Source organism: Halichondria panicea, chromosome 7, assembly GCF_963675165.1.
Source record: "Halichondria panicea chromosome 7, odHalPani1.1, whole genome shotgun sequence".
In the NCBI taxonomy this organism is placed as follows: domain Eukaryota; kingdom Metazoa; phylum Porifera; class Demospongiae; order Suberitida; family Halichondriidae; genus Halichondria; species Halichondria panicea.
Window position 1 is genome coordinate 2767891 of NC_087383.1, and position 12957 is coordinate 2780847.

Here is a 12957-nt window from a genome sequence, read left to right on the forward strand (position 1 = left end):
AAAGCTATCAATGTTACACAACAGAATAAAGCAGAGAGTAACGAAATACTGTTGACAGTCTGTTATGGACAGTCAAGTCAGAATTCCACAAGAATTTTTATCAAGCGTGATGCACTATACACTATGGTGAGAACACTTGGCCACCAGTACATGTATATACGTGTACCTGCATGGCTTCCACAACGATGGCGTACACACCAGCTGTGAATTCCTTGTCCGATATCTATAGTTTGTTTAGGTCATAGTGTCTACAAGGGGAGCAATGGAGTGTTACTATATACACAGGAAATGAGACAATGGTTGTCATGGTACTAGACCTGCTGAGACAACATTGCACAATAGGTCATAGCACTTTACTAACATCAGGAGTTTATTAAGAATCCTAATGAACTCCTGCTGAATGCAGTTCCATTTAAGTTACACCTATTAGAGAAACCACCTTGCCTACAAGTAGCACCGACGCACACAAGGCATTGACTGACTTACTGTAGTATTGGCTTGAGGACACTATCGATGGGAGAGAGTCCGGCAAAAGCGATAAGCTCCTGCAGTGAGACTATCCTGAGAGTACCCCCCCAGACTGTCCCCCTCCTCCACAACAGGCTGGATCTCACCAGACTCTCTGTCAGAGTGGGAGGGAGGTTACTATTGGCACACACTGTATAATTATCTAAGGCCATCAATAGGTACGTTTGATACAGACTGAGGCTATCAACATTTACTCATTGAAGTATGTGTATGCTCCAGGAGTAGAACTGAAGCAAATTGTAGTGACTTTCCTAGACAGTATACCTTGACTGGGCGACACTGTGACTGTGCATATTGAAGAGGAAGGGCGGCACTATCTTGTTCATGTGATCTTTATCACTCCCCTCAGTCCTTGCAACCCAGCCATCCGCGTCCTGTGTGAGGTGTAGTGGGGAGGGGTGGAGTTGGTGATGAAACCAATGTGATCACAAGTTATGCGTGTGACAGAGCACCCTAAGGGCAGTACAGTTAAAATATGACACCTAACACTTCGACCTGTGGCCACTCAAACTCATTTCATGTACACATACTCGTGATATTTATCGGTGTCGTCGACATTCTTGGTGAGGCTAAGAGAGGCAAAGCGGTGGACGAGGAAGTCGTACTGTCTGTGGTAGGGGGTGTTCCCTTCCTCTCGCTCGGCAAACTTCACAAACTGCGTGTGTGCGGAGGAAGGGTCAATGTGTTGTATAAACAAGTTCACTTCACACACTCACTCCTGGCCAATGGTATACCCCCTCCACACACCCACACATATACATGCATGTTCACTTTTCACACTCACTACTCACACCCACACACGTTCACTCTCGGCACTATCACAGACACACACTCTACTCACACAAGAGTGTTGGTATGGACAGTTTGGGAGGTGTGGGCATGTGCCAAAGTTCCAATTGCGGCTGCCGAGTTGACAGCCGCAATAGGTCGTTTGTGGTAGTTAGTAGGTGCTTTGGGAGGTTCGTAGTCATCGCATTCCGTCGTTGCGTGGTCTAGGCTAAAGCATAATGAACAATGCTCTTTGGTTTTTGCATTTACAAAAGCCATAGCATAAAATGTTTGATAGATCTCGCCCCACTTCATGGCTGGGTTAGCTGCAGCTGCTTTTCTAAAGTTTCTATCATACTGTATCCACATACTGTATCCACCCGTCTCCAGCGTATTTCCGGGCCGTGTGGACGATTAGTGAGGAATACGCTAAAAGGTCATGCACGCGTGTGGGGTCACGTTGCGTGACAAATGAGACGTATGCGTTAAAGCATTCAACCCACTGTAATATGTTGGCAACCCTGCGCTTTTTTCTAGGTTTCTCACCCGTATCGTTTGAGGTACCCCCGAACGAGTCGGGTAAGAACTCCGCTAGTTCGATAAATTCCCCTTTTTCCGATTTTTTAGATAGTTTGTCGGGAATGGGGATGGCATTCTGGCCTACATTGACCGTATATGGAATAATGCTTGGTATCGTCGGTAATGTGGGGAGGCTCATGCGGGTTTGAGTACGGAGGGTACTAGTGGATACGAGGGGAACATGTGCTAGTGAGGTACTTGACATACCTGCCGTTCCGGTGCTGACAACAGGGCCTGAGGTGGGACTCCGTGGGGTACCCGAGCCTGAAGCAGAGATGGTTGGGATTGAGGGTGGGACTGATGGTGAGACTGATGAGGGGCCGGCTGTGGGGTGGTGTTGTTGGACTGCTGCCTGAATCCGCTGGTCCATTGCGGTGATGATCGTTGGTAACACCGCGCCGAGGGCTGCCTGGACAGAATTGGCAATCATGGTGTTGAAAGTTGTCGGAGTTGTCGTCGGGTTGGTGGAACTGATGGGCGGTGTTCCAGTTGAGGATGTGCTCGAGGAGGTAGTGGTCATCTTCATATAGAGAATTATAGGATAGATCAGCAAGAGAAATCTTGAGAATTATGGGATAGACCCAGAAGAGAAGTTTTCTATTCTTTCACTGACTGCCTGACCACGTGTTTCTTGCGCATGCCCGTGTTGGTTGCAATTGGTACTCCATTATATTTCTGAGAGAGCTAGCTGCAAGGCACAGATTTATTTGCTGGAATGGCCACTAAAGAGCAGAACCAAGGTATAAAGACTGTCATGTTTCCTATAAAGGATAAACCCAATGATTGCTAAAGCATAAAACTCTCATTGGTGATTGCTAACCTTGTGTGCTTGCTTATCTATTCTCAGAGCTCACAATTGACGATCTGAAGACAGAAATGAAACTGACTGATGAGCAGCTCAATACAGCAATAAAGGAACCAGATCTACCCGAGTTAGCAGCATGTTTCGATAACACTGATGATTATCTTGAAAAGCTGGAGCTGTCGCCTGGACAGAAAACTGACGTCAGCGAAGTGAAGGCTAAAACACGTCTAAACCGCACTCAAGCCGGAATAAAACTTGCCCTAGAATACTGGCAGAACAAGAACCAACTACAAGCCACCTTCCAAGCTCTGCTACTCATCATACTCTCCCTGCTCAAAGGAGACGTTGCTGTTCAAGTGTGCAAGTACTTGTCTGACAAATGTGAGTCTGTTATGTGAGAGTGTGGTCATTGTGGTACCATACGTTGTGGGAGTGATTGCAACCAAATAAGGGACTTTCAACTTAATTGCTATTGTTACACATACAATTCTCTATTTACTATCACCAGGAATGGTACTCACCTATTGTTTTGTTTCTCCAGACTCCACCACCTCGTGTCCCCACTCTCAAGAGAGGGTCCTGCTGAACCACAAGCTGTCCTCGTACAGGGACTACCTACAAAGTCGCTACAGAGAACCAGACTCCACATCAGCCACACAATGGCCTCCCGTCTCAACAAACAAAGTCTTTAAACTGGCCATGATTCAGAAAGAGAAAATACAGAGAGGAAAAATCGACGATGAATTTGTTAAACTAACAATCACAGGAAAAATTGACGATATTTTACTTAAAAAAACTCCGGTTAACTTGACGAACATTTTCTCTGAGATTGGAGATAGAAGACACTTTGTGTTGATTGAAGGAGCTCCCGGCTCTGGCAAGAGCACCCTTGCTCTACACATTTGTCAGGAGTGGGCAAAGGGGAAACTGTTCCAAGAATTCGATATTGCAATCCTTGTCAGACTGAGAGATCCCCTCGTTAGAGAAGCCATTACAATTTCTGACTTACTTCCCTGCACAAACAAAGCGATGGCTAATGAAATAGAGACTGCAATTATGTCATTGTACGGCAAAGGTGTACTGTGGGTGCTGGACGGATGGGACGAACTTTCTTCTGACCTCCCTAGAGACTCAATCATCAACAAACTAATTCGACCAGGCACGTCACAAGAACGTCCGCTACACAAATCCACCATGATTATAACATCTCGACCATCATCTTCGGCTGAGCTCCACCCACTAGTCTCGTCCAGGGTGGAAGTGTTGGGGTTCAATCCACATGAACTAGAACAGTATTTCACTGAGTGTCTGAAAGGTGACTCACAAGCTGTGCAGACTCTACTGGAGAGAATTCGAGAGAACCCAGTGGTAGAAGGTAGCTGCTACCTCCCCCTCAATGCTTCCATTGTCGTTAATTGCTTCCTTTCTGACAACCACTCCCTCCCAACATCCAACCACGGGATATTCACATCAATTGTCCAGAGCTCTCTCAAGAGATACCTCCAGGAGAAGTTGGGGAAGACCACTCCAGTGGGAGACATCACATCCCCAGACTCACTGCCCTCGGAAATCAGAATGCAGACCGTACAAATGTGTCAACTTGCATATCATGGGATCGAAAAAAACAAAGCGACATTTACTGACAGTGATTTGGCCGCTCTTTGCATTACGAAGGACATTTCAAACGTTGGATTATTACAAACTGTTCCCAGTATCATTAGCGATGGTCATTTGGTTTACTACTGCTTTCTCCACCTGTCTATTCAAGAGCTACTGGCAGCAATCCACATCTCTCTCATGTCTCCCAAGCAACAAATCTCTGTATTCCAGAAGCTGTTTGGGAATCCTCGATTCAGTGCAGTCTTCCAGTTTTATGCTGGTATCACCAAACTGAGTACAAGTAGACCAATCCTCAGCAAGCTACCTCGATTCTTGTGTCCAGTTCCAGCCACTGTTTTTGATCTGGTCAGAAAGGTTGTCAAAACTGAGAAAGAGAAGTATGGTGAGCCGAAGCCCCTTTTGTTGTCCCTCATCAATTGTTTGTACGAAGCTGAAGACTCGCGACTGTGTGTGTTTGTGGCTAATCTTCTTAATCACAATCTAAATCTTGATAGCACTACAATGAATCCTATCAACTGCCTCTCTGTTGGATATTTCGTATCAGCTTGTTCCAACACCAGTAATGGATTCACACTTCGCCTCAGAAGTTGCTCTATTAGTGAACAAGGCTGCAAATTTCTGGCACGAGGACTCTCCAAGTGTCCCAACTCTAATAATGATATTCCTACAGAAGGGATACACATCGCTGAGATTATCGAGAACACTATTTCAATATCTGAATTGGATTTGTTTAATAATGCCATTGGTAACAGTGGACTTAGCACACTCTGTGAGGCCTTCTCAGCGAACATATCATTAAAGCGCCTGCACCTGACCAAATGCTCACTAACAATATCAGACGACAATGGAGCTGCCCTCTATCAACTTCTGAATACAAACAATTCCCTCGAATATCTTAATTTGTCTGGTAACACAGTGACTAGCTGTCGTCACATTGCTGCTGGACTAGCAGTCAATAAGACTCTGAGAACATTGGACTTGATTTCCTGTGAACTGACTGATCAGAGTATCGAGGAGCTATCAACTGGACTGATCAACAAGATTGAAGAACTGAACATATGGGGTAATGACTCAATAACAGAAGATGGAATGAAGACGCTTGCCAGACATCTAACCACCCACTGCTCTGAACTGACAGTATTGTGGATACCCGACCACCTAGGATCCTGTATCAAGACAGTATTCAGGGACGCTAACAAAGAGAGGAAGAGAAATGGACTACCCGAGATTAATGTACTATGTACTTGAGACTTAATTGACCAATGAATTATTCATTCATTTTTATATGCCTGGATTGATCTAATGATTATTATACTCTCCTTTAATGATCTAGATATCATTAATGTGTATGCTATAGATATGTAATAGATTCATGTGCGTTAATTATGATTATTAATTTATAATTAATTGATTGATTATTAATTGAGATTGATTGTTATTCATACAGTTTTGACAATTGATTTTAATTCTGCCATAATGCATTCAATGACAATTTAAATGCATAGAGAAAAGCAGTGAAGTATTATATACTAGTATATATAATTATGTTAGACACTATAAAAACAAATGTTGTTAATTAATTACAACTTGTCAATAGCACAGCAATAACAAAGGCTTCTGATCTCCTTGGTAACAATGAACAATAACAGACAGACACACACACAGTCAGCTTTACCGTATCCCTCGTGCGGCTACGCCTCGAGGCATAACAAGGGCTTCTCCTTGGTAATAATGATAAATGCTCACATGCACAGTAAATTGTCAATGAACACATGCAACTAGTGAAAATCCAATTTAACGCTCTGATGCCTTTTGTTCATATAATTATGAGGAAGATGAGCAAATTAACGTTCACTTTAGCCCTCCCAAACATCTTCTAAACATCTTCATGATTGCCAGGCCCTCGTATTGCAGCTGAAGGAGGTCCTGTGTGGGGAGAAGAGAGGGCAGTGAAACACTTCAACTGGTATACACAACATTTCTGAACCTAGGGGAGTGTTAACATAGCGCTCAACGTTACACATAGAGGCATAAAATAAGTCAATAGCCTCACACTGAAATAGATTAGTAGTAGAATCTGGACAAAGTACGTACAAGAGCAATAATATTAAGAGCACATGTCGATGATTATCATGTTGTTTGATCATAGTAGAGGGATTCCCAGAATAGTACATCAATGACAAGAGACATACGAAGCTCTTAACATCAATACCGTGACACACCAATGTACGCAGGAATTGAAAGCACAAATTCTACATTGACAGCCCATATTAAAGATCTAAGCACACAACACAAGTATGTTAGTATCTGCTATGCACTCTCCAGTACGTAGGTAGAGACTCACAGAGTGGGTGGGGCATACCTCCATGGACACTGATGCAGATGATTGGTTTGATCACGTCAGAGTACGCATCAATACCCAGCTATCTGTCCGGGGGGTCCACAGTCGATGCTTGCAGGAAGAACTCTCTGTGGGGGGTACAGTGAGAGTCATAATTATTAAGATTCAGTTTCGGAGTCATAAGATTCAGTTTCGGGAATAAATGTCATAGAAAGTCACTAATTGACTCACCTTTTTTCCAGCCGAGGTAAATGGAGCACAGCTATAGGTTACGTCTCTGTGGGGCATGTAAAAATAGTGGGGCATGTAAAAATTGATTGACTGAAATTGAGTATCAGGTTTTAAGCAACTAATAATGATTAATCTTGTTCAGCGCACAATCCATTCTACCCCCCGCCCACACACACCTGGTCAGTAGACAGCTGATTGCCTATCCACAACATCGAAGGATTTTATCGCAGCTATGTACTTCATTGTACAGCTGCAAGGGGAGTGACGTGTGATACAGTGTGATTCAATGAAAGTCAGTACAACACAGTTAGTGTATGTTTACCAAAGAGGTACATGAGATTTTTCTGACAAATCATTCTTGTACTCTCTAATACACTAACAGGGTTTCATCTAGGATAACAAGTTGGGGGGGGGGGGGGAGATTTTTTTGCCCACTTTTGTTTAAATGATTACATCATGCTTAACTTGCTAATGTGATGACATGTAGTACTAATGTGATGATGTCATTAGTTATTAGATTCGCTAAATAATAACTTAGGTACTTTACTGGATACCCAATTGAAACAAAATTAAAATTCCTCACAATTTACCACAACCACAGACAAGTACTATCTATGAATTAGATTATTTTTACACCACAACTGTCAAAGATAAAAATCACAAATGTACCTAAGTCATTTTGAAACATACCTTGTAACTCCCCCCCCCCCCCCCTGTACGAGTTATATGTTTGTGTTAAGCACACTTAACAGTGTACTCTAAAAGCTACATTTTGATAGTAAAAACTTGGGTATGATGTAAATTAAATCCAATTTAACGCTCTGATGCCTTTTGTTCATATAATTATGAGGAAGATGAGCAAATTAACGTTCACTTTAGCCCTCCCAAACATCTTCTAAACATCTTCATGATTGCCAGGCCCTCGTATTGCAGCTGAAGGAGGTCCTGTGTGGGGAGAAGAGAGGGCAGTGAAACACTTCAACTGGTGTAAGACAAATGAATACATGTACTTACATACACCGTACAAGCACAACACTATATACCTGACACAAGGCAGTAATTTTTTTCTTCTCCTTGGTAATGATAGACACACACACACACACACACACACACACACACAGTCAGCTTTACCGTATCCCTCGTGCGGTAATAATAGACACACACGCACAGTCAGCTTTACGGTATCCCTTGTGCGGCTACGCCTCGAGGCATAACAAGGGCTTCTCCTTGAATTGGATAAATGCTCACATGCACAGTAAATTGTCAATGCAAGCAATTTGCTAGTGAAAATCAAATTTAATGTTCTGATGCCTTTTGTTCATATAATTATGAGGAAGATGAGCAAATTAACGTTCACTTTAGCCCTCCCAAACATCTTCTAAACATCTTCATGATTGCCAGACCCTCGTATTGCAGCTGAAGGAGGTCCTGTGTGGGGAGAAGAAAGGGCAGTGAAACACTTCAACTGGTATAAGACAAAGAATGCATGTATTCTACATAACACAAAATCATATTAGTACTCCCTTTATTGCTCCCCTCACCTGGAAGACCAGCTCCACATTCTCTATCTGCCTGCCCAGGAAACGACCAGACACCTCAAACTTGCTCACATCCACTGACCAGTTGCTCCGCCATCTGACAGCTCACGTGAATATATTTGCAACCGTGACGTCATCAACAGCAACAAAAATCACAAAGAAGCTCCGCTTGATAGTGTTGTAGGTTAGTGGCAATAGCTGAAGATACAGTCCTATAACTCAAGCTATAAAGTCTGATACTGGCTGCATAGGTGTTGTAGCAACCACCATGCCTTAAATAATGCCATGCCTCTTATTTTTGAAAGAGGTTGCACTGTTTTTGTTACAAAAAGCTACCACCAGCCCCCCTGGAATTTTTACTGAGACGGCGCTTATGGAATAACGGTGAGCGAGTACAAGTCAGTTTTAGCTGGTAGCTGTTGTACAAGCCTTTAGCTACAGTGTATGCTAAGTAAGGAACAGATTCGTTGTTACCAAAATTTTTTGTCACTTGTTTTAGCATGCCTAGTAAAGCCACACACAATTTGAGTACAAGTAAAACTAGTGTTCAAGCTGGCGCTGTGCTAATGCCTCTCGCCATGTTTTTGCTTTCGCTCAAAAGTATTAGAGTGTTATATTGGTTTCTATAATGAATTTTATATTAAAGTTAGCTTATTTATATAAAGTCACTGAGAAGAAAAGACTTATTTACATGCATCTATTGTTGTTATTATTTATTGTATTATGTGGCTTACCAGGACCTCAAGAAAGAAGAAAATTGATTCTTCTTCCAGGATCTGTAGTTCAGTGTATATAATATCTAAGAAGAAAATACCTGTGTACATGCATATTGTTATCAATATTGTTATATGCATGGTAGTGTTTTGTGGCTTACCAGGCCCTCAATACAAAGATGATTCTGCCAGGAGGATCTGGATCTGGATCTTGGATTTTTCTCACACAGGGAATGAGCGCGCATGCGCATTACATCCATAGGAATAATTAAAGGGTGTGTCCAAAGAGATCAATTTCACAAATGGCTACTGCTAGCTAGCTGTTTTAACAGATATTTTCTGAGTATTGTAGCTAACAAAAAGCTAGCGCTTTAGTGCAAGGCTAACTCATATGTTGAATAGAAAGTTTGTGCGGACAGATGATGCTATGAAAGATTCTGAAGAGACTGCAACAGCCTTCAATGTGAGTCAAACTAGCCATAACTCGAGAAAGAAGCTTTAGTTTGCTAATCCACGAATCAAAACCCAAGGGAACGTGGCTAGAAGCCTATAGAAGCTGTTAGCTTTCGTCGCATTGCAACCGTTGAGCAGTTACAGCTGGAACAGACACACACACACACACACACATACACACACAGTCAGCTTTACCGTATCCCTCGTGCGGCTACGCCTCGAGGCATAAATATAAACAATATTTTAAGCATAACAAACAATATCTTAAACATAACCATTTAATCTTAGTCTAACTCAGGCTCTGATTCGGACTGACTGGTTTGACTGTCACTCCCTGTATTTTGTCCGAACACCCAGTCGACGATGTCTTCCCCTTCTCTGTCTGTCAATCTGCCTGCCTCCACATCTTCTTCCAGAGATATAATGTGAGTTTCGTTCTGTTTTGACCCTGCTATGTTATTACCACAATTTAAACACTCACAGCCAATTGAACAATGCTTCCCCCTTTTCTTGCAGCCACACCGTCCAGTCAAACAACCTGTCGAACACTTGCATCCTTTAAGGAGTGAGTTGACTCGATCACGGACAGCCTGTACGTTGGTGGCAGTATCCCATTTAATGGTGAGCTCATTGTCTGTGATACTCCAACCGTAGTTTTCTAATGGCTCTAATGTCATAATGGGTTGATCAGATTGTTGCCACATGTGTAGAACCCAACACGATCGCTTCCAATGAAGCAAAAGTGCATCATCAGATGGTATCATCTCGTTTTCAAATTTGACCCTGTCCCAAATATTTTGCCTTATATTGTCTAGCCAAATAGAGTGTTGTTCTTTAACTGTTAAATTTTGTTCAGACAATGAATGGTAATATGTAGCTGGTGAGTTAGTGTCAAATCCTGTTGCATGTTGTTTAAAGTAAGCTGTTCCCACCAGACGTACAAATGCTAAAAAACCCAATTCGTACTCTTGATTTGAAAGTCTTACATTTGCTAGGGTGCCTGGGGTCGAGCTTTCCAATCCTGAAGATATAAACTTAGTGTTCTGGTAAAAATATCGTAAAAATGTTGTTTTTCCTATTTTGCTAAAAAAGGATATGTAGTCACATCCACTTTAGCGCGTCGAAGTGCATCTTCTATGAGATCTTTGGGTTTACCGAGTGACGCTAGTATAGCATCTGTAACATTCCAATACACTACATATGCTTTTTTGTTAGGTTTGTCCCATTGTGGTGCGTATGTATCATCCCCTAAACAGCGTGTTATATCTTTTCTACATTTAGGACAAACCTGACGAGTGAAATCAATCTTCAAGGAGGCTGCAAGGGTACGTGCTGGCTCACTTCGCCAGTTGCTTGGACTACTCATATTCCCACTGACGCCATGGCACAACTCACATACTCCGTTGTCTGCAACACTGTCACTGACTTCCCCAAAAGAAAGCTGCCTTCTAGTTTTTCGCTTACTAGCTAGACACTATTTTACAAATGTTTGTATTAATTTTTTATATCATTATTGTGTGACACAACAAACCTGGAATGTCTATGATGTGTCCATAGTCTGTGTACGTGTGGTGCACTCCATCTTGTGGGACTCCATGTGGTTTGACATGGAAATTGTGGTCAAGTTTGCAAGCTCATAATTTTTGCTTCAAAGCTGGGTACAAGCAAAATGTTTTTGCAAAGTAATGCTCAAAGCTTACAAATTTTGTTGATACCCATCACGTAGCTTCACTTTGTTAGCAAAATTTTTTGTCACTTGTTCTAGAGGAGTACTATCATAATTATGACATAGAGTGCTATTTGAGCTCGTGGAGCCAAACTTATAAAAGCTTAACAACTATTCTCGTGTATGCATGTAGACTAGGAACAGTTCTACGTGCCTGAGCTCGTTCGTGAGTGTATGTACAATACTTCGTAGAATATAAGTGTGTGAATATTTAATTACTTGTAGTATTAGCTTCATTTTGATAGCGGAAGTTGAACTTCCGTTGCAAATAAATTTGTGTACTTATATAGTACTTCCGGAATCTTGGCGGAACAACTGTGACGTGATCAACACAACATTTCTGAACCTGGGGGAGTGTTAACATAGCGCTCAACGTTACACATAGAGGCATAAAGTAAGTCAATAGCCTCACACTGAAATAGATTAGTAGTAGAAGCTGGACAAAGTATGTACAAGAGCAATAATATTAAGAGCACATGTCGATGATTATCATGTTGTTTGATCATAGTAGAGGGATTCCCAGAATAGTACATCAATGACAAGAGACATACGAAGCTCTTAACATCAATACCGTGACACACCAATGTACGCAGGAATTGAAAGCATAATTATATTCTATTTAGTATATAGACAGCCCGTATTAAAGATCTAAGCACACAACACAATTAAGTATGTTAGTATCTGCTATGCACTCTCCAGTACGTAGGTGAAGACTCACAGAGTGGGTGGGGCATATCTCCATGGACACTGATGCAGATGATTTGATTTGATCACGTCAGAGTACGCGTCAATACCCAGCTATCTGTCCGGGGGGTCCACTGTCGATGCCCACAGGAAGAACCCTCTGGGGGGGGAACAGTGAGAGTCATATTATGATTTAGTTCCGGGAATAAATGTCATAGAAAGTCACTAATTGACTCACATTTTTTCCAGCCAACGTAAATGGAGCACAGTTATAGGTTACGTCTCTGTGGGGCATGGAAAAATTGATTGACTGAAATTGTGTATCAGGTTTTAAGCAACTTTTTTTAGCAGAATCTCATTGAACATCTACTTATTCAACGTATATATAACGTATAAATCACTTATTGAGCGCACAATCCATTCTACCCGGCCCACACACACCTGGTCAGTAGACAGCTGATTGCCTATCCACAACATTGAAGGATTTTATCGCAGCTATGTACTTCATTGTACAGCTGCAAGGGGAGTGACGTATGATACAGTGTGATTCAATGAAAGTCAGTACAACACAGTTACTGTATGTTTACCAAAGAGGTACATGAGATTGTTCTGACAAATTAATCTTGTACTCTCTAATACACTAACAGGGTTTCATCTAGGATAACAAGTTGGGGGGGGGAGATTTGTGAGTGCGTAAGCGCGTCGCAACATTTGGCTAGGCCCACTTTTTATGTTTTTTTTATTTGATTACAACATGCTTAACCTAACGCATCACAGTAGAGATATCTACCTTTAGTTAATCACATGTAATACTAATGTGATGATGTCATTATTCTACAACATGGGGGGGAAGAACCACCCTCCCCCCAATAGATGAAACCCTGACAAACTGATATAGTACCAGAAATGCAACCTTTATATGGGGAAAAAAAAACGGGCAATAGTCTCTAGACACAATCGGCATCATGTAT

General features: G+C 42.0%; 1 protein-coding gene and 3 long non-coding RNA genes across 4 annotated transcripts; 2 read left to right on the forward strand and 2 right to left on the reverse strand.

Annotated features, from left to right (window-relative positions):
• Positions 1-2657: 2657 nt before the first annotated feature.
• LOC135339142 (NACHT, LRR and PYD domains-containing protein 3-like) lies at positions 2658-5723 on the forward strand. The gene is made up of 2 exons (XM_064535283.1): positions 2658-3061; positions 3222-5723. Exons 1-2 carry the CDS (start codon positions 2752-2754, stop codon positions 5546-5548), a joined length of 2637 nt encoding a protein of 878 aa, XP_064391353.1. The 5' UTR covers positions 2658-2751; the 3' UTR covers positions 5549-5723.
• A 50-nt stretch (positions 5724-5773) lies between these two features.
• LOC135339236 (uncharacterized) lies at positions 5774-7571 on the reverse strand. The gene is made up of 3 exons (XR_010395946.1): positions 6873-7571; positions 6645-6769; positions 5774-6226 (listed from the first exon to the last, which is right to left on the reverse strand). It is a non-coding gene; the product is annotated as an uncharacterized LOC135339236 (long non-coding RNA).
• A 96-nt stretch (positions 7572-7667) lies between these two features.
• Positions 7668-12239, reverse strand: LOC135339203 (uncharacterized). The gene is made up of 3 exons (XR_010395899.1): positions 12225-12239; positions 8414-12146; positions 7668-8300 (listed from the first exon to the last, which is right to left on the reverse strand). It is a non-coding gene; the product is annotated as an uncharacterized LOC135339203 (long non-coding RNA).
• LOC135339202 (uncharacterized) lies at positions 9859-11089 on the forward strand. Its single transcript, XR_010395898.1, has 3 exons — positions 9859-10001; positions 10093-10197; positions 10858-11089. It is a non-coding gene; the product is annotated as an uncharacterized LOC135339202 (long non-coding RNA).
• Positions 12240-12957: the final 718 nt, after the last annotated feature.

What these genes read in the sequence shown, in the direction of transcription:
- LOC135339142 (XM_064535283.1), top strand. Translation starts at nt 2,752, where the DNA reads ATGAAACTGACTGATGAGCAGCTCAATACAGCAATAAAGGAACCAGAT. An exon ending in CAAGTACTTGTCTGACAAAT is followed by an intron (nt 3,062 to 3,221) that starts GTGAGTCTGTTA and finishes TTGTTTCTCCAG; the next exon opens with ACTCCACCACCTCGTGTCCC.